Genomic DNA, 22,012 nt, shown 5'->3' on the forward strand with positions numbered 1-22,012 from the left:
AGACACAGAGGCTGGTGATAGTATGCAGACCCAGCCTCTGTGTCCTAATAGCATTCTTCAAACCAACCTCGGGTTCTCTTTTTAAAGAGAACCCGAGGCGGGGTTCTAACATAGAAATCCCCATACAGAGGCTGGGTCTGCCTATAGAGCCTAGCCTCTGTTGCAATGTAACTTCCCCTGAAGCCCCCCCTGCGCGCTGTGAGACCCCATTAATCACAGCCGCGCTGTTGACACGCAGCGTGTCGCAGCGCGCTGTGTTTACCTCACTAATTTCAGTCTCGGCTTCTCCCCCGCCTCCTGAATCGCTCCGGTCCCCGCCCACGTCCCTTCCCTCGCCGCTGATTGGAGGGAAGGGACGCGGGCGGGGACTGGTGCGATTCAGGAGGCGGGGGAGCAGCCGAGACTGACATTAGTGAGGTAAACACAGCCGCATAGCGCGGCTGTGTTTTATGGGGTCTCACAGTGCGCAGGGGGCCTTTGGGGGAAGCTAAATGGCAACAGAAGCTGGGCTCTATAGGCATACCCAGCCTCTGTATGGGGATTGCGATGTAAGAACCCCGCCTCAGGTTCTCTTTAAGGTTATTTTGTTGTTTTTGGTTTTGGGTTTTTTTTGGGGGGGGGTTTGCAGTGTAATAGTTGTTGGTAAAGACAGACTTACTGTGCTTGTTGCCCTAATGAGGCAGCTCAGTACAAGCCTGTGGGAGGGACAGAACAATTACTTGGACTGCACTTTCTGTGGAGTGGAGCAATGTCCGCTCACTTAGACATGTGTTGGATGAGAGTTAAGCTCGCCATGCACTGTGCAACATTTTTAATAATTTATTTGATAAGTACTTTAAATCAGTCTGACTGAGCATTGATTGGGACAAGTCATTCTGGAAGGGATCAGGCGGGAGCAGCAGATAATCATCAGCTACATAACACTGTTCCCCATTGAGCAGTACATAGCAAGCACTGGCAGTGCTCCAAGCTAGTTTCAGTCAGATGTTTGCTGACTTATTTTAAAAATTTGAGTAATGCAGCACAGTAAACAGATTCTCCCTGGTTTATCCCTGACCAGAGAAGTGTCAAGCATTTGCCAGATTGAGCATACATCTAATAGTGTCCTTTGTCCTGAGTGTTGACCTAGTTTTGTCCTATGTCCATGGCAACGAGTTGCATGCTAGGAGATGTGGTTCCCTGATTTGCTTACATCTCCTGTCTGGGAGAGGTAACCACATCAATGAACTACATTTCCCAGTGTGCATCATGCGGCCTGGGACAGAAGTCAAAATTGTGGGAACGGCGGTGGTGACTTCCATATGGGGGGGGGGGGGGCAGGGGTAGCTACACATAGCAGCCCTCTGTAGGTAAGTAAATGCCTGCTACACCCCACAAGCCGGCACAATCGACAAAACTCCCTAAGGCCTGAGACACACTGAGCGCTTTTCTGACCATCGGCGCTGTCTGAGCGTTTTTTTTTAAAAACCCTCCCATTGACTTGCCTTAAAGTTGATATGATCGATTTAAAAAAAAAAAATCTCGATTCTGGTGATTATAATGCAAGTCAATGGAATTGTTTTTTAATAATTGCTGATGACAGCTCTGATAGTCAGAAAATTGCTCAGAAAGAGCTCACGGTGTTTCTAAGGCCTTAGGGGGAGGTTCATTTGAGGAGATTGCGGAGCTTAGGAGCACTTAGGTGCTCTCAGTATACTTGAATATACTGTTTCCCAGAACTAGTTCACAGATCAGGGCCTTAATTCGTTTAACTTTTCTCCCGGGAGATTTTTCAACTAATCTATGAAATCATTTTAGCAACTAGCAAGTGAAAGGTACTGAAACATGGAAACTTATTTTGAATATTTAGATGCTTGCTGAGGGTTTGAAATGTATTTTATTGATAAAGTGTAAATATATGAACTATGAGAAAAGTGAATTGAATAAGGCTCAAGGTGTTCTAACTCCATTGGGGTGGCATGTGTGTTGTAGTTCTTGAACCAAAGAGACAGCAGAAGGCAATTTATATCTTCAGAATACTGCATACTTTCATATTCCTGTCACTTCAGTTCTCTTGTGAGCAGACCTTTCATAAATTAAGCACATCCAAATAGCAAACAAAAAATGCTTGGGACCACAATACTTCATCCCTTACGGGTAGATTGTCTGTCTGCTCTCATAGTTAGGATTGGAGTTGCTTTTGGGCTGTGTCAGTGTTTTGTATTCTGTAGCCATAAGCAAGTACCAAGTGCATATTACTTCCAATAGCATCTGAAAAAGCAGTAAACCTTCTAGAAGGAGAATATATCATACTGTAGCCACACTGACATTTTTCCTCCTGCATGATCAGCGCACTCTCACCTGTTGATCTCCACTTGTCCCTGGGGCTCCACACTATAGGTTTTGTTTGTACAGCGACTTCCATGCAGCGCTGTGCTTTGTGGCTCTTGAGAGAACAATTTATTACACTGACATGCTGATCATACTCTTCCTTCTGCTTTGTGTGCAGCGACATACGGCTCAGCTACGAGAAGAGCTTTTAAAGCTCCAGTGCCCCGAAGGCTTGGACCCAGATGTTGATGAGTCTACAGAAAAATGCCTTGCCACAGCAAGCTGTGAGGAGACTACATTGCACGAACAGGTCAAACCCAGCAGCAGTAAAGACAACTCTGGTGGCTTCAAATTCTGAGCTGCAACGGCATGGACTTTTACACACGCAGGCTTTGAAGCACAGCCAAATATGTCCATATTTGTATGTAAGAAGCTAATTATGTAATAGTTAATGAAGCTAAAACTATACTATGCCCTTAAGGATATACAGTTTAATTCAAGATGATCTTTTACCTGTAAAAGAGTGTAAACTTTTTTGTGCTTTTATTTTTCAATTGTGAGAACCACTGATTGGTATGTTTAGCAAATGTAAGCAACGAAATGGCAAAATCACTGAAATAAGGGAAAAAGTTCCTTAGGAGAGAATGTTTACTGAATGTTTTTTTTTTTTTTTCAGTTTTGTTTTTTTCTTTTGTTTTGTTTTTCTTTTTAGAATGAGGGCGTTGTAACAAAGAATATATATTGGTCATTCTTATTACTATAACTATTTAAAGACTGCAAATTTTCACAGAATTTGATAGATTTTGGCCATACTTTCATTCTCATTTTTGATTTCTACAGAAAACGCCTGCATTCTTCAATAAACTTTAAACAAACCTGCTCCCTATTAAATGATTACTGGGTACATTATTTCTTTTTTTTTTAAAGAATAAATCTACAATGGAGAGACCTTAGAACTGGAGACTTGCTCTTGTAAGACTGAATTTATCACAGTCTTTGTTTCATTTGATGCACACAGAATAAAACGGACATGGTTTTACCTTCAGCTCTGGTTCACTTCTGGCCTCCTGAATTTTCTTCATCTGTCATATAACTTTGATTGTGATTTGAATGTGTTTTTAGATGTTTGTAAAAAAAAAAAGGAAATGAGTCACCAATTTCACCAAGATTCTTTCTTTATTACATAGGGCCCATTTCCACTAAGGACCGGTTTTCACTGCAAATTTACAGTGCGGACATTCACATTGAAACTGTAACCAATGGAGTCATGTCCATTGAATGTGAATTTGCCACTGCCGTGGGATGCAGAAAAATATATGCACTGTATGCTGCAGATTTCTTCAGCATGCATCCATTTCCCATACATTGATTGATAGCCACATCCAGATTTAACATCTGCAGAAACACCGACATCTGCATGCAGAAAAATTGATGCAGAATGCAACATGCTAAAATAGGCCCTTAGTCAAGGATTCTTAACTTGGTTTCATGTAATTCTATTTATAGAGGGACTCTGTTATGTTTAAAGGATACCCGAAGTGACATGATGATAGACATGTGTATGTACAGTGCCTAGCACACAAATAACTATGCTGTGTTCCTTTTTTTTCTTTTTCTGCCTGAAAGAGTGAAGTATCAGGTATGTAAGTGGCTGACTCAGTCCTGACTCAGACAGGAAGTGACTACAGTGTGACCCTCACTGATAAGAAATTCCAACTATAAAACACTTTCCTTGCAGACAATGGCTTCTGAGAGCAAGAAAGTGGTAAAAAAAGGGGGGATTTCTTATCAGTGAGGGTCACACTGTAGTCATTTCCTGTCTGAGTCAGGACTGAGTCAGCCACGTACATACCTGATATTTAACTATTTCAGGCAGAGAGAAAAAAGAGCACAGCATAGTTATTTGTGTGCTAGGCAGTGTACATACACAGGTCTATCTCATCATGTCACATGCCACTTTGGGTATCCTTTAAGTAATTTATCATTGCCAAAGGGTGCTTAGTATAATGTTGCTTTCATAAAACAGAAGGTATTTGCAATTATTCAGCTTTATGCAAGCAGGCAAGATGGTCCATTATGCTTCACTGCTGCATATGCAAATCATTCCTTCATGACCTTAGAAGTCAGATAGATCCACTCATGTATAATGTGTCTAAGCCAGGTAATTTTACAGAGCCATACTTGATCCTACCTGCATACAGCTGTTTTAGACTTGTTGGCCCTCATCAGAGCAAGGCATGGGTTAGTATGCTTCTAGGAGGTGAGATTTAGGCACATGTTTTTAAGTACCCAGTGGTGAACCAGAACCACTAGGATTCTGTAAAGGACCAAAAAACAAACCCAAAAATGATCCCACACACCAGCAGTTCTTGAAATGTTTCTGGCTTTCACGGACATAAATGAATGATTTATTGAATAGTCATGCGGTATGAGACCTCTTTCTAACTCACATAAGCCTGAATAATAAATTTGGTTTTAACCACTTAAGTACCAGCAGTCTCTCACCGTTCACTCTGCTCTGTCACAGAAACCCACTCTGCCATCGCTATGACAGCAGAGCTCCGTGAGCTGGTCAGGGACTGATTTCATTGGCTCCTGACCCTGTGAGCCAGTGATTGGCTCATGGAGCTCTGCTGTCATTCGAACAGCAGGGCGAGAGGGCTGCAGCAATGTAAGAGTGTCGGTTAATTGAAATTTAAGCCCTGGCAGGGATAACAGGTGCCAAACGGCATATATTTCAATTAGCTACATCTGAAAAAGGTTAAGAGGGGAAAAAATGGTTTTAGCATAGCTTTTCAGTAAGGGGAATTCTAGGTTATTTTGGCCTCTACAAAGTCCTAGTGCTTCTGGCTTACCATTAACTAACTGGGTAAAAAAAAAGAGCAAGCATGACATTTACCTCTTAAACGGAAAATAACTGGATGTGAGTCCCCACCCTCTTCTTTGGGTACCGTGCCTACATAATGCAGCAAACATTCACATGTATCATATGTAACAGTATACATTTATTTCACACACACATCACTTGTACAAATAATCCATAATCCTTTAGGCATTGTTTCAACTGGCTACAATACCCTCAGTTTTCCTGCATGTGAATTTGGTAGGAGAATCACAGCCCATTGAAAGCAATAGGTTGTTTACAATTCCCATGCAGGGGAAAAATGCAACCTGCTGCTTTTTTCACACATCACATTTGAATTCCTATTGCTGCACACCGACACAGCAGGGAGATTCAGATCCGCATCAGTATGAGTGCTGCATCCGTCTCGGAGATGGACACTGACACTCAGAGGAAACTGGTCTTAAAAGTGACATGTGGGGCTCGATTCACAAAGCGGTGATAACCCAGTTATCACGCCTAAAAGACTTTAGGCGTGATAACTATTGCATCACACTGGTGAAAAGCCCCTTATCACGCCTAAACTCAGTTTAGGCGTGATAAGTTTAGATCGCGCACAAAGTCCTGTGCGCAAAGCAGTGCCATTAAACTCTATGCGACCTTTCGCGCGCACCAGACTTTGCTAGCGCAAAACTTTTGATCAGCTGTGCACTGCGGTGCTAACCCAGTTGGTGCTATAGTTATCACGTCTAAACTTATCATGCCTAAACTTATCATGCCTAAACTTATCATGCCTAAACTGAGTTTAGGCGTGATAAGGGGCTTTTCACCAGCGTGCTAACTGTTAGCACCGCTTTTGTGAATCAAGCCCGTAGTCTTCTAATAATGATGCCTCAATCTGTGTAAAAGAGAGAATGGTCCACTCACTTAAAAAAAAAAAAGTTTCAAAAGCAATCACAACAGTTGTACGTAAAATAATATAAAAACCGATGTTAAAAAAAAAAAACCTATTCACATATACTATTAAATATCTTATAGATACATCTGGACACTGTGTTAAAACTTGCACATAGAAACACCATGGCCACTGTATCCGTATCAGGAAAACCTGCCTAAAAAAGTATGCCTCTGTATCCCCACAAGCTAATTAATTGATGATTTAAGAAGTAGGTTGGAGAATGTGATCCATTTGCGTAATGTTTTCTTATGAGCATGAAGCTTAATGGATTACCATTTTCTGTTTTTATTGATAATATGAGCCATACAGCAGCGTTAGGCAGTACTTCCCTCAGATATCAGTCTGCCCCCACATGTCACAGGTGCCCATCACATGTTAGAAGCACCTCCTTCCACAGTAACAGGCAGGCTATACCAGCTATCACAAGCACTCCCTCCCCAAACTCAGCCATTCATGTGACCTAGAGAGGCTCCCTATGCTGGACTGTTCATTTAGTTTGGCACTGTTATTGGCCTGAGGAAGCGGGCTCAGACCCGTGAAACGCGTTGCCTGTGCTATCACTAATAAAAATCTTTTGTTACTACAAAGATTTTTTTTGTCATTGGGGTAAGCTACCTAATTTCCTTGTCGTTTTTAAACTGTTCTTAAATGCTTTTATCACACACCAGGGCGCCTCTTTTACCCAAATAGTGCTTATTATACCCCCACACGCCACCCGTCTGAGGGGTGGAAGCAGAGCATCCTTGGTTCACCACGGTTAGGATCTGCTTCCTGTGTTTCATCAAGGAGAGCGTCCATATCCAGATCCCCGGTGACCTCCCCAAGTGGAGTCGGGTTAATTGTCTCCACCTGCTTCTCGTGGTCGGTTGCCCCTCTGCAACCCACCTTTGTGAGTAGTTCCCATTACCATTTCTTCATCCATCTACTTGTTGTGACACACTACACCATTGGGCTCTCTTTTTGTCTCCTGTGTCTTTTCTAGAGGGTGCTTTGACACCCACACTCCACGCATTCATGTGACCTAAATCGCTCCCACTGTGCAGCTTCACAGGGTATGATATCCAGCAGACAAAGAAGCAAGCAGCCATAACCAGCAGATCAGCCAGAAAAAAGAGCAAGGATAAGCAGCTAGCATAACGACCAGTAGCCAGCAAGACAACAGCCACTAGTTAGCAGACCAGCCATTACTAACAGCCAAGGCCAGTTGCAGCAGCTGCTAATGCCATACCTGGACAACATTTAAAGGGACTCCGAGCAGTGCAGAAACTATGGAAAGATGCATATCATTTTAAAGCTCTCTTTCTCCTCTTTCCAATGATCTATAAATCGCCGCCCTACGCCTTTTAGTTTTCGATATTTTCGCGATTGAAATTGCCGCGGCCGCAATTTCAATCGCAAAAATAGAAAAAACTAAAAGGCGTAGGGCGATGATTTAGGTGACGCCAGAAAGAGGAGAAAGAGAGCTTTAAAATGATATCCATCTTTCCATAGTTACTTGTATTACACAGGACGACACTTTCCCCAGTGTCAGCAGCTCCATTCAGCAGAATGGAGCTGCTGACTTTAGGAAAAAGTCGCCCTGTGTAATACAATGTAACTATGGAAAGATGGATATCATTTTAAAGCTCGCTTTCTCCTCTTTCTGGCGACCCCTAAATCGTCTCTCTACGCCCTAGGTTCTCAACGTGTGGTACGCGTACCCCAGGGGGTACTTCTGATGGTTCCAGGGGGTACTCGGGCTTCATATACTTAACCAAGAATAACAACTTTAGAGTGTTAGAAAATGATAAATCTTATTTAAACAACACCAAATTAGTATTTTAGCTGATTAAAAGCAATAGTAAATGCTTGGAAATAGTTTAGAACCAATTATCAAGTACTACAATTAAATATATATTTGTCAAGGGGTACATGTGATAATGTTTACTATGCCAGGGGGTACTTGGAGAGTACTGGGCTTTAAAAGGGGTACATACCAATAAAATGTTGAGAAACACTGCTCTACGCCTTTTAGTTTTTTCTATTTTCGCGATTGAAATTGCGGCCGCTGCAATTTCAATCGCGAAAATAGCGAAAACTAAAAGGCGTAGGGCGGCGATTTATATATCATTGGAAAGAGGAGAAAGAGAGCTTTAAAATGATATGCATCTTTCCATAGTTTCTGCACTGCTCAGAGTCCCTTTAACCAATTAACTCCCATTACCAGAGCAGACACCCATACAAGTAATCCAGATAGTAAAACCAAGTGACAAATCTTGTAAGCCAGCGTACCATGGCCAGACAGGTTTCTAACTAGGTAAATACTTTTAACTGCTTCATATTTTACTGTATTCTGATCAATGCAATTTTGTTTCACAAGGTTAAGAAGGTACTTTGTGTTGTGTTATGAGTTGGAAAAGGTTGGGAAGTAGTGCACGAAGCCTCCATTCTGGCACATGAGCTGTAAACTGATCAACATTTGCAGCAATAGCAATGTACTAAAGACTGGATAAATGGATTATGATTTTTTGAAAAGAATTGTATGTATGCAACGAATATTCATGACCAGGTGTTGTGCTATATTGTCTGCAGCACTTTTCATACAATCAATTGACCCAAGACACTGTCTTTTGAATTCATTCAATTAACATTCAAGTTTCTCTTTCTTGCTAGCCTCTGTATGAAGAGCATAAAGTAACTTCCAAAATAAATCAGCCACAGACTCGCACACGTCTTTTTTATTTTTTTTAATTTCTTAAGACTTAAAGGGACTCCGAGCAGTGAATAAAAACAAAATCTGAACTTACCTGGGGCTTTCTACAGCCCACCGCAGGTCAAGAGGTCCCTCGGTGTCCTTCTGGCTCCTCTCCCAGTCCCTGCTCAGCAATGGCTCCCAGCAACACCTGGACTGAGTGTCGGGCTCTCTTCCTGAAAGGTGATGTTAGTCGTCAAAGCCCCAGGTAAGTTCAGATTTTGGTTTTATTCACTGCTCGGAGTCCCTTTAAGTCTTCAAAATATTCTGTAATGTTATCTAAACCTTTTATATCAAAGGGAGTGCATATCTGGTTAGTTCCTTTGCTACTGGTATCCATGAATTCTGTCCTACCCACTCAAGAAGCTTACAACAGTCCTGCATTTTGTCAGCACTTTTAAACTTCAATTTCAATATTGAAATTAATTCCAGCAACAAGTTGGCAAATCAGTTAGCAAACAGTTTCCCGGATGAGCACCCATTTGTAATGCTTTGATTGCATTATTAGTTCAATATACCGTAATTGCTAAGGAAGCACACACTTGTTGCTAGTAACTTATGTTTACTAAACCAAAATATTTAAGATAATGCAAAACACAAGCAATAGCAGAACTGTACAATTGCAAACACAAATGGGAAAACGTACACAAACAATCTTTACAATAATAAGTAAACACTAATGAATTATATTTCAAATATCACCATAAAAATCTTGCTCAGACCACGGAGCGGCAGAGGAAGAGACTTTTCCTTTCCAAGCTCACATGTGCTTCCCTCCTTGCACAGGAACTAAAAAGAAGCATGGTTCTCATCCTCGAGGTTTGGAAACAGAAAAAGCCCTTCTCTCTTGTGTGTTGGCTGACCATATCCTAACCAACTCCTCCCACAGTTAACCTGTTGCAGTCTATTGTAACTTTAGCTACGCCTAGCCCAACAGTGGCCATCTTACTATTGTTAGCAAGACATAAGCTGCACATGGACAAGGCTCCATTTTATATTTAAAGAATAGACACAAAGAAAGTCAATAAATATCATAGCACAACACCAGGCGAATTTAGAGGACCCTGAATACAACAAAAACTTCTCAACTAATGAAGAAAAAAAAAAATAGACAATGAAATATATATTATCCATAATAAAATCCCTCTGTTCCTGCGTCATCCTCCTGTCCCTGTGTGTTTTAGTTACTGCGCATGTGTAGCCGTTGGGCAGGAGGAGGGGGGGCAGGCGTGGGCATGGGCAGCGGTGGTCATAGGGGAGGGGGGTTGTGAGGGACTAGAGCCTGTTATATTAATGAGCTTAGGTCCACCGCGTGTGTGTGTATGTATATATATAGTTATGCAGTACACCGAATGCAGTTATTAAATTCAAAATGTATGGCCAGAACCAAAATAACTGGAAAATGGCACAGGATCAGCAGGCTAAGAGGAACAGAAACAAGGGTACAGGGGCCAAAGATCAGACAGGAAAGGCTACTCTATGTTCTGGAAGTTTGATGAGTAGCAGTCTAGTGCTTATATTGGGGATAATCTGGAGTGTCTGCTGATGACGCTGCAACACAGGAGTCAGTTTTTGGCTCAAAATCCTAAATTGTACGTACACAGTGGTCAATTTTGCCACACGTTACGAGTCATGTAAACTTTTTTGGGTTAAAAATATATAAAAGAGAGTTTTAGCAACCTAATACGGTTTGTACATTGTCTAGGCGGGTGTCATTGCTAATCCTGCCCACACATATATGTGCATATATCAGTCAGCTGCGTGGTTGGGTGCACAATGGGTGGGGTGTAACTAGCCCTGGAAACCTAGTACAATGAACATAGGTATACTAACAATGATTTCCGAGATAGCTACCTGTACTGGGAGGTAAGTGGATTAACCAGCCAATGACATAACCTGGGTGAAACCAGAGATGGCAAAGTGTTGCCCATCAATCGATCCGGTTCCCCAGTCACAGGTGGCTACCTCACACATCAAACAATCCTCAGCTGTACTGGAAATATATACAAGGATTAGGGAGTGCAATACATATTTACAGTGCTAAAAAAAAGTGCTCGACATGTTTCATCTTAATCAGAATTCATCAGGAGCTAGATAATGTGCAGAAAATAATAAATACAGAAATCCCCCAGCAGCATATTGCTCAAGTCAGAGCTGAGGCGCCCATTGAATGAGGGATTTACATATGCTCAGAGTGGAAAGAGTCACTCACCCATTTTGGGTGTTGCTTTAAAGAGACTCCGTAACAAAAATTGCATCCTGTTTTTTATCATCCTACAAGTTCCAAAAGCTATTCTTATCTGTTCTGGCTTACTGCAGCACTTTCTACTATCACCATCTCTGTAATAAATCAATGTATCTTTCCCTTGTCAGACTTGTCGGCCTGTGTCTGGAAGGCTGCCAAGTTCTTCAGTGTTGTGGTTCTGCTATGAACTCCCCTTTATGCAGACTGCCTGTGTGTTATTTAGGATTAGAGCAGCTTCTTTCTTCTCTCTTATCTTTTACAAGCTGGATAAATCGTCCTCTGAGCTGACTGGGCTTTCACATACTGAGGAATTACAGACAAGGGCAAAGCTGTTTGCAGGAAGAAAAGAGCAGCCTGAAACTTCAGTGCATGAGAGATGCAGGGGGAAAGAAACACACAATGATCTCTTGAGATACAAAAGGAAAGCTGTATACAGCCTGCTTGTGTATGAATGTATTTTCTATGTGTGGATATACTGTACATCAACCTACTTCCTGTTTTGGTGGCCATTTTGTTTGTTTATAAACAAACTTTTTAAAACTGTTTTTAACCACTTTTAATGCGGCGAGGAGCGGCGAAATTGTGACAGAGGGTAATAGGAGATGTCCCCTAATGCACTGGTATGTTTACTTTTGTGCAATTTTAACCATACAGATTCTCTTTAAATCAGTTCTCCTCCCAGTGTTGTTTCATGCCTTTCACATACAGTGGGTTGTAAAAGTATTCTGCCCCCTTGAAGTTTTCCACATTTTCTTATATTACTGCCACAAACATGAATCAATTTTATTGGAATTCCACATGAAAGACCAACACAAAGTGGTGTACACACGAGAAGTGGAACGAAAATCATACATGATTCCAAACATTTTTTACAAATAAATATCTGCAAAGTGGTGTGTGCATAATTATTCGGCCCCCTTTGATCTGAGTGCAGTCAGATGCCTATAGACATTGCCTGATGAGTGCTAATGACTAAATAGAGTGCACCTGTGTGTAATCTAATGTCAGTACAAATACGGCTGCTCTGTGAGGGCCTCAGAGGTTGTCTAAGAGAATATTGGGAGCAACAACACCGTAAAGTCCAAAGAACACACAAGACAGGTCCAAGACCGGTCAGGGATCAAATTATTGAGAAATTTAAAGCAGGCTTAGGCTACAAAAAGATTTCCAAAGCCTTGAACATCCCAAGGAGCACTGTTCAAGCGATCATTCAGAAATGGAAGGAGTATGGCACAACTGTAAACCTACCAAGACAAGGCCGTCCACCTAAACTCACAGGCTGAAAAAGGAGAGCGCTGATCAGAAATGCAGTCAAGAGGCCCATGGTGACTCTGGACGAGCTGCAGAGATCTACAGCTCAGGTGGGACACTCTGTCCATAGGACAACTATTAGTCATGCACTTTAAAAAGTTGACCTTTATGGAAGAGTGGCAAGAAGAAAGGCATTGTTAACAGAAAGCATAAGAAGTCCCGTTTGCAGTTTGCCACAAGCCATGTGGGGGACACAGCAACCATGTGGAAGAAGGTGCTCTGGTCAGATGAGACCAAAATGGAACTTTTTGGCCAAAATGCAAAACGCTATGTGTGGTGGAAAACTAACACTGCACATAACTCTGAACACACCATCCCCACTGTCAAATATGGTGGTGGCAGCATCATGCTCAGGGGGTGCATCTCTTCAGCAGAGACAGGGAAGCTGGTCAGAGTTGATGGGAAGATGGATGGAGCCAAATACAGGGCAAACTTGGAAGAAAACCTCTTGGAGACTGCAAAAGACTTGAGACTGGGGCGGAGGTTCACCTTCCAGCAGAACAATGACCCTAAACATAAAGCCAGGGCAACAATGGAATGGTTTAAAACAAAACATATCTATGTGTTAGAATGGCCCAGTCAAAGTCCAGATCTAAATCCAATCGAGAATTTGTGGCAAGATCTGAAAACTGCTGTTCACAAACGCTGTCCATCTAATCTGACTGAGCTGGAGCTGTTTTGCAAAGACGAATGGGCAAGGATTTCAGTCTCTAGATTTGCAAAGCTGGTAGAGACATACCCTAAAAGACTGGCAGCTGTAATTGCAGCAAAAGGTGGTTCTACAAAGTATTGACTCAGGGGGCTGAATAATTACGCACACCCCACTTTGCAGTTATTTATTTGTAAAAAATGTTTGGAATGATGTATGATTCTCGATCCACTTCTCACATGAACACCACTTTATATTGGTCTTTCACGTGGAATTCCAATGAAATTAATGCATGTTTGTGGCAGTAATGTGACAAAATGTGGAAAACTTCAAGGGGGCCGAATACTTTTGCAACCCACTGTACCTCCATTCTATTTGCTGAGGCTGGAATAGGACTCCTGTAACCTGGATTGTGCCAAAAGGCACTGCTGGCTGTGTCTGTATTGGATGGATGCTAGTTACTGAAGCAGTGCGATGCACTTGCGTACTTCCTGTTACGCGTCTGATGTCATTTCCGTGTTAGCACGATGACACGTAACAACGGTCACATGGGGTGCACGCATGCGTACATTAGATCTGAAGCTGTGGCCATGGTAACGTGTCATTAGAGCCACGAGTAACACATAAATATACCAAGTTCAATGGTTACAACAGAGACACGTAGCAACAATCGCGTGGAGCACACGCATGCGTACATCAGATCTGAAGGTGTAGTCCTAGTAACGTGTCATAGGGGCCACGTGTAACGCGTAAATATGCCAGGCTTAATAGTTACAACACAGGAGCTGGTGCAGATCTCTGCAAATTGTGATATGACCTATAAAGGCCATCTTAGACATAATTACGTATATGTGAAGGTACCAAATCGTGGCAATGACTACTTCACCTGATTTACCAGTTAAATATACAGAAGTCATGGTCAGTCAGGTAACCATGGCAGATTGCTCATGTTAGCAAATTAGAACTTGCACAGCAGTGGTGTACAGGAGAGGGAAGGGAAGGAGACTCCACAACCCCAGAGCAAAAATGAGTTTTTGGTCAGCACAAATATAAGAGAGGGAATGCTATGCAGCTATGTCTGAGACACATTGGCTATGCAAATTACATAGTTACATAGTTATTTTGGTTGAAAAAAGACATACGTCCATCGAGTTCAACCATGTATTTGTCTATAAAAAGCTTGCCAGAGCATAATCTTTATTAAGCCCCTTAAGGGCTAAGGTGTCTACGCAGAAGATCCATTCGGATTCAAGCTGCAACAACTTTTTATCGAGGTTGCCACTACAAATACCTAGTTTCCAATGTTGGACGCCCCAGAACGATATTTGTCTTTATCTGATGAATGTTTTTCTTTCATATGGCGGGCCACACTTTTTATGAGTAATGTCACCCACATGTTCCAATACTCGCTCTTTTAGGGCTCTGGTTGTCTTGCCAATATATATTTTGTTGCAGTATTGGTGTCTGCTGATGACACAGCTGCAAAATGTTGAAGACCTCTGCTAGTACAAAGTGAAAGTCCAGTACAGTTCACAAGCCAGGCACTGCGTACAGGTCAGACTACTACAGACTTGTAAGGGATGGATAAAGCCAACTGTTAGTGGACAGGGAAAGTTCAGTAGCTTGGCATATGGTGTTACTAGCAGGTAAGTCAAGCTCCCCACTGTTAATAATTCTAAGATGATACAGAATTATTCAAATTTATGCAACAAGGAAATAGACCAATAGAAAGCAACTTTGGTGGGATTCAATTGGCCCATTTTCAAGCTGCATATATTTTCATATATAATTTGCATAACTGAATCAACACAAAATGTGTTTCTTATTGACCACCCCTATTCACAGGGATTGTTATAAGGACAGTTAATAGATAGTGTTTACCCTACCCTTCAGCAGGGGTCACACTTGAGTGAATCACAGTTTTCTTGCATGTAGAATCACATTTGGCTGGTTCACATTAGTGCGGTTGCCGCATGTGGAACAAAATACTTTCCAGTTATTAGTCACAGATGAGGGGGCATTACACAGGCTAGACTGCCTAAATATGCACAGGGTGCATTTCTATAGGTTTTCCTTCTGTCCTGTGCAAGAGTTCAAGTTCACTTTATTATCCACATTAGGTTTGTATATCAATTACTATCTTAGTGCTTCTATTTGATCTTTCTCTCATTAATATTTATATGCTGTATTATGGGTAATTTGCATGTGCCTTTTTGTGACATAATTGCACAATCTGCCCTTTTGTGATAGATTTCACATATTGTTAAACAAATGTCTTCATTGAAATCAAAAACTTTTTATCTAGAGTTGGATGTATTATAGCCCTAACATATTTGTTGCCAAATCGGATAAAGTAGCCAATTTGGTACATTTCCAGAAATGCATTACAGTATGTTGTAAAAACTGCATTGTATGGAGTTTGGTGTTATTGCATGTGTTGTGCTGCGAAGTGCAATATACAGTAATTTTAATATCTTCTACAGTTTAATATCACACACAAATTAATAGAATGCTATATTGGTATGCAGTATATGTTTACTAAGCAGACCATTAGAGGACAACAGATGTGGCATGATGATAGGCATGTGTATGTATAGTGCCAAGCACACAAGTAACTAGGCTGTGATTTCTCTCTCTCTCTCTCTCTCTCTCTCTCTCTCTCTCTCTCTCTCTCTCTCTCTCTCTCTCTCTCTTTCTCTCTCTCTCTCTCTGCCTGAAAGAGTTAAACATCAGGTATGAAAGTGACAGTCTCTATCTGGGTCTGGACTGGGCCAGACTAACATAACCTTCAATGATTAGTAATTACAGCCATCAATTACTTTGTTATACAAGTGTTTTATTTTGGTAACTATGGGAGGGGAGGTAAGGAAATCATTTATGGAGTATTTATGTATTTTTATTAACCACTTGAGGACCACAATGGTAAACCCCCCTAAAGACCAGGCTATTATTTTCATAATTGGCCACTGCAGCTTTAAGGCCAAGCTGCAGGTCCGCACAACACAGCACACCAATAGTGATTCCCCCCCCCCCCCCTTTTTGTTTATTTTTTAATAAATATTTTGGGTTTTTTTGTAATATTTTTGACTTTTTTTTTATGTATTTATTTTTCAATCCCCTCCCTCCCCCAGCCGGCCAATCCTGGCGATCGGCTGTCATAGGCTTCTGCCTATGAGAGCCGATCGCTCCCAAGTGCCCCAGGGGGACAGCCGTGTTACACGGCTGTCACTAGTACAGCGCTGCTGCTGATCGCATCGCTGTACATGTAAGCCGTCTAACAGTCTCCTGAGCGGCAACCGCCGCTCGGAGACTGAAGGTGGGGCGGAGCTCCGCGCCCCGAGCAGGAGATGTGCACACAGCCTGCGCGCGATCTCCTGCAAACTGCAGCCCCAGGACTTGACGCCGATCAGCGTTAGGCGATCCTGGGGCTACTGCCGTGGCCACGCCCATTGGCATTAGGCAGTCCCCAGATAGTTAAATATGTAGGGTGTATTTTTAACACGAACCAATGTGTGTATGTTTTTACTTTCATTTTGTCAGTGACCACGGCATCTCATTTATGTCAGTGATTCTTGATCACAGTAACGTAGTTTGGTGAATGGGAACTGTGTTCCCATTCAATAATCTGTCTACTAACGGACGGCAATGAGAATGCGAGCCGGAGCACACATAGCGGGGATTGTGACGGGAGACGTATAGCTATGCCCCTGGAACAGGAACAGTCTTCCCACAGGGCGTAGATATACTGTTGGTTTTTATATACAGTGGCTTGCAAAAGTATTCGGCCCCCTTGAAGTTTTCCACATGTTGTCACATTACTGCCACAAACATGAATCAATTTTATTGGAATTTCCCGTGAAAGACCAACACAAAGTGGTGTACACGTGAGAAGTGGAACGAAAATCATACATGATTCCAAACATTTTTTACAAATAAATAACTGCAAAGTGGGGCGTGTGTAATTATTCAGCCCTAGGGCTGAGCTCTCGGATTCCGAATTTCGAGTTTGCCATCGGAATTTGGCAGTTCCGAGTAAGCTCTCGAAATCCGAAAATTCGGCAATTCCGAGTAACGAATTCGCGTTTACATTGAAGTCAATAGTGCTAAATTCCATGGTTAATTGTAAAGCCCCCTTACATGCTATCATCACCAAATTTGGCATGTATGTTAAGCAGATGAGTAGGAACATGGTTAAAAAAAAATTGTGAAAAGACCTTATAGTTTTTGAAAAAATCGATTTTAAAGTTTCATAGGAAAAATGTTTTTTAAACTGTGTAAAATGACACTGCTGCAGAACAGGTTACTGCATTCCGAGTTCTGTATACATATTGTATACATTTCATGAAAACAGACAGCGTGGGGTCCCCCCTCCCAAGCCTCCTTAACCCCTTGTCCCCCATGCAGGCTGGGATAGCCAGAATGCGGAGTCCCGGCCACGTGGGGCTTCACACCCTGAGCTATACCAGCCCGCATGGTCCATGGTATGGGGGGGCTCTGGAGGAGAGGGGCGGCCAACCTCCCCCTCTCCTCCAGAGCCCTTGTCCAATCTATGGACAAGGGGCTCTTCCCCACCTCCGGTGCCCCAGGAGGAGGTGGGGTCCGCCGACGTCCTGGGGGGTTCATGGTGCCATCCGGGGTTCCCCTTTAACAAGCGGACCCCGGAAGCCGCCCCCTCCCCAGGAGAAATGAGTATAGGGGTACACGGTACCCCTTACCCATTTCAGCAGAGTTAAAAAAAGAAATAAAAACACGACAACGAAAAAAGTCCTTTATTGTTCTAAATTAACCAGGGATACTTACCTTGGGATAATCTCACGCCAGTAACCTCAGGAGTGGTCCCATGCCAGTATCCTCTTATGACATCCCACCTCCCTCCCACACTGACGAACTACCACCACTGAATGGTCACAGTCAGCCTCTGCATCTGTATAGCAGAGGCTGAGAACACGAAAATTTTGCCTTTAAAACAAGAAATTTCGGCAAACAGTGATGCAATCAAAATGGCCACTGGGAAACCCCCGATCGCTGGAGGCCACACTAGAGTGGCGAAACCAGTGATTTTTCACATAGATGGTGGGTCCAGGTGACCAGAGCAGGAGGTTCCCTAATCCCCTGGACCCACCCATTCATGTGAAACAACGCGTATTCTGACACTCTGAGGTGGCCTCCGGGGAACGGGAATTCCCCAGCAGCCATTTTGTTTATGACACTGTTTGCCGAAAATTCTTGTTTTTAGCAAACAATTTTCGTGTTTCTAGCTTATGCAATACAGATTGCAGAGGCTGTCTACAGCCATTCATCCCCAGGAGTTCTGCAGGATCGGCAGGTGCGCGGGACCTCCTAAGAGGATAGAGGGGGGCACAGCGCAGGAAGGTGGGAAAGTGGGCACAGAGCGGCGGGGAGGGGGGGGAAGCCTCCCCTCCCTCACCTAGGGCCCCCCCTTGCACACTCCCCCCCACCTCCAGAATTCCAGCCAGCCAGCGGAACGGCTTACAGAGAGCGATAGCTCTGTGTGCCGCTGGTCTGGTATTCTGCACTGACACTGTCCAATCATGCTCTCGCAGTACTTCCTGTGAGAGCGTAATTGGACAATGCAATGCAGGAGACCAGACCAGCAGCGGCACACAGATCTCTTTTCTCGGTAAGTGATTCCCGCTCGCTGCCGCTGCTGGCTGCAATTTTGGAGGGGGAGCACGGAAGGGGGACCCTAGGTGAGGGAGGGGGGAAGGCTTCTACTCCTCCCCGCCACTCTGTGCCCACTGCCCCCTCTTCCAGCATGGGGCCCCCCACTAACTGGTGACCTGCCTACCTAAACTGGGGACACCTATAGACCTGGGTATATCTATACTGGGGACACCTATATACCTGCCTACCCAAACTTGGAAACTTGGCAGCGAGCGGGAGTCACTTCCCGAGAGAAGAGCTCTGTGTGCCGCTGCTGGTCTGGTCTCCTGCATTGCATTGTCCAATTACGCTCTCACAGGAAGTACTGCGAGAGCGTGATTGGACAGTGTCAGTGCAGAATACCAGACCAGCGGCACACAGAGCTATCGCTCTCGGTAAGCCGTTCCGCTGGCTGGCTGGAATTCTGGAGGTGGGGGGGGAGTGTGCAAGGGAGGGCCCTAGGTGAGGGAGGGGAGGCTTCCCCCTCTCCCTGCCGCTCTGTGCCCACTTTCCCACCTTCCTGCGCTGTGCCCCCCTCTATCCTCTTAGGAGGTCCCGCGCACCTGCCGATCCTGCAGAACTCCTGGGGATGAATGCCTGTAGACAGCCTCTGCAATCTGTATTGCATAAGCTAGAAACACGAAAATTGTTTGCTAAAACAAGAATTTTCGGCAAACAGTGTCATAAACAAAATGGCTGCTGGGGAATTCCCGTTCCCCGGAGGCCACCTCAGAGTGTCAGAATACGCGTTATTTCACATGAATGGGTGGGTCCAGGGGATCAGGGCACCTCCTGCTCTGGTCACCTGGACCCACCATCTATGTGAAAAATCACTGGTTTCGCCACTCTAGTGTGGCCTCCAGCGATTGGGGATTTCCCAGTGGCCATTTTGATTGCATCACTGTTTGCCGAAATTTCTTGTTTTAAAGGCAAAATTTTTGTGTTCTCAGCCTCTGTTAGGCCCGGTTCACATTAGCGGCTGCTATCCGGAATCGCCGTGCCGGAGCCGTGCCGGAGCCGGACCGCATGCGGACCGGACGAAACGGACGCACGGCATAGCAATGAAAGTCTATGCGACCGTTCACATGCGTCCGTTTCGTCCGGACCGGAGCCGGACCGGATCCGGACTCCGGCGTCCGTTCCAACATGCGCTATTTTTTGGTCCGGCTGGTCCGGCTGGTCCGGCTGACGTATCCGGACCGGAGCCGGAATGTTGCATCCGGCCAATGGAAACCAATGAGAACCGGAGAGCGCACAACACACTGGCTATAAAAACCGGATGTTGTAACACACTTCCTATGCTGACTCTATGGTATGGTGGCCATTTTGGATGGGGACCACATGGCACCAGCGTTCACAGAGTGGAGCAGCAGTGACTTCATGCTGGAGCTCTTTGGCAGCAATATGGAGCAGGATCTGTCTGATAGCGAGGGGGTGAGGCCCTACACATCAGAAGACCTCATCCTACAGGTGCAGCAGGTACCAGCCCTGTGGGACAAGGGGGATGCGGACCACAGCAACATCAAAAAATGCAGAGGCCTGTGGAAAAAAATTGCCAAGCTGTATGTGGAGGACTTTGAGAACTTGAGCAAGAGACAGCAAGGCACAGAGGGTATGTTGACTAGAAGTTTTTGGGGGGGGGCTTGTGGTTTAAGCTTGTGATGTATTCCACTTTTGCTATGGATTTGTGTCACCCACGTGTTGCCCACCCACCCGTGGCCCACCCACCTGTTCCCCACCCACCTGTACCCCACCTGTGATGTATCCCACCCACCTGTACCCCACCTGTGATGTACCCCACCTGTGCTGTATCCCACCCACCTGTGATGTATCCCACCCACCTGTACCCCACCTGTGATGTATCCCACCCACCTGTACCCCACCTGTGATGTATCCCACCCACCTGTACCCCACATGTGATGTATCCCACCTGTGATGTATCCCACCCACCTGTACCCCACCTGTGCTGTATCCCACCCACCTGTGATGTATCACACCCACCTGTACCCCACCTGTGATGTATCCCACCTGTGATGTATCCCACCCACCAGTACCCCACCTGTGATGTATCCCACCCACCTGTGATGTATCCCACCCACCTGTACCCCACCTGTGATGTATCCCACCCACCTGTACCCCACCTGTGATGTATCCCACCCACCTGTACCCCACCCGTGATGTATCCCACCCACCTCTACCCCACCTGTGATGTATCCCACCCACCTGTACCCCACCTGTGATGTATCCCACCTGTGATGTATCCCACCCACCTGTACCCCACCTGTGCTGTATCCCACCCACCTGTGATGTATCACACCCACCTGTACCCCACCTGTGATGTATCCCACCCACCTGTACCCCACCTGTGATGTATCCCACCCACCTGTACCCCACCTGTGATGTATCCCACCCACCTGTACCCCACCTGTGATGTATCCCACCTGTGATGTATCCCACCCACCTGTACCCCACCTGTGCTGTATCCCACCCACCTGTGATGTATCACACCCACCTGTACCCCACCTGTGATGTATCCCACCTGTGATGTATCCCACCCACCAGTACCCCACCTGTGATGTATCCCACCCACCTGTACCCCACCTGTGATGTATCCCACCCACCTGTACCCCACCTGTGATGTATCCCACCCACCTGTACCCCACCTGTGATGTATCCCACCCACCTCTACCCCACCTGTGATGTATCCCACCCACCTGTACCCCACCTGTGATGTATCCCACCTGTGATGTATCCCACCCACCTGTACCCCACCTGTGCTGTATCCCACCCACCTGTGATGTATCACACCCACCTGTACCCCACCTGTGATGTATCCCACCTGTGATGTATCCCACCCACCAGTACCCCACCTGTGATGTATCCCACCCACCTGTGATGTATCCCACCCACCTGTACCCCACCTGTGATGTATCCCACCCACCTGTACCCCACCTGTGATGTATCCCACCCACCTGTACCCCACCTGTGATGTATCCCACCCACCTCTACCCCACCTGTGATGTATCCCACCCACCTCTACCCCACCTGCGATGTACCCCACCTGTGCACATAAAACATACACAATGACCAATTATTATACATCAATTTATTGTAAAAAATTAATACATTTAAAATCACTCAAAAACTTGAAACTCCAAAATAAACACATTTCAACAAAACATATTAACCTGCCTGGCGTTCTATTAAGATCGCCAGGCAGGCTGCGGGAGGGTTTTTTTTTAATAAAAAAAAAACTATTTCATGCAGCCAACTGAAAGTTGGCTGCATGAAAGCCCACTAGA

The 22,012-nt window shown here is 44.6% G+C and overlaps 1 protein-coding gene across 6 annotated transcripts in view; it reads left to right on the top strand.

Moving 5' to 3' along the window:
• The window catches only part of BIRC6 (baculoviral IAP repeat containing 6), a 342,965-nt gene extending 339,610 nt beyond the window's left edge, over nt 1-3,355 (top strand). For all 6 annotated transcript variants that reach the window (XM_068232104.1, XM_068232106.1, XM_068232109.1 and 3 more), the window contains exon 74: nt 2,489-3,355. In XM_068232104.1, the coding sequence (XP_068088205.1) occupies nt 2,489-2,668 (180 nt within the window). In that variant the 3' untranslated portion in view covers nt 2,669-3,355. The remainder of the gene's footprint in view (nt 1-2,488) is intronic.
• The last annotated feature ends 18,657 nt before the right edge of the window (nt 3,356-22,012 follow it).

Source organism: Hyperolius riggenbachi, chromosome 4, assembly GCF_040937935.1.
Source record: "Hyperolius riggenbachi isolate aHypRig1 chromosome 4, aHypRig1.pri, whole genome shotgun sequence".
Taxonomy (NCBI): domain Eukaryota; kingdom Metazoa; phylum Chordata; class Amphibia; order Anura; family Hyperoliidae; genus Hyperolius; species Hyperolius riggenbachi.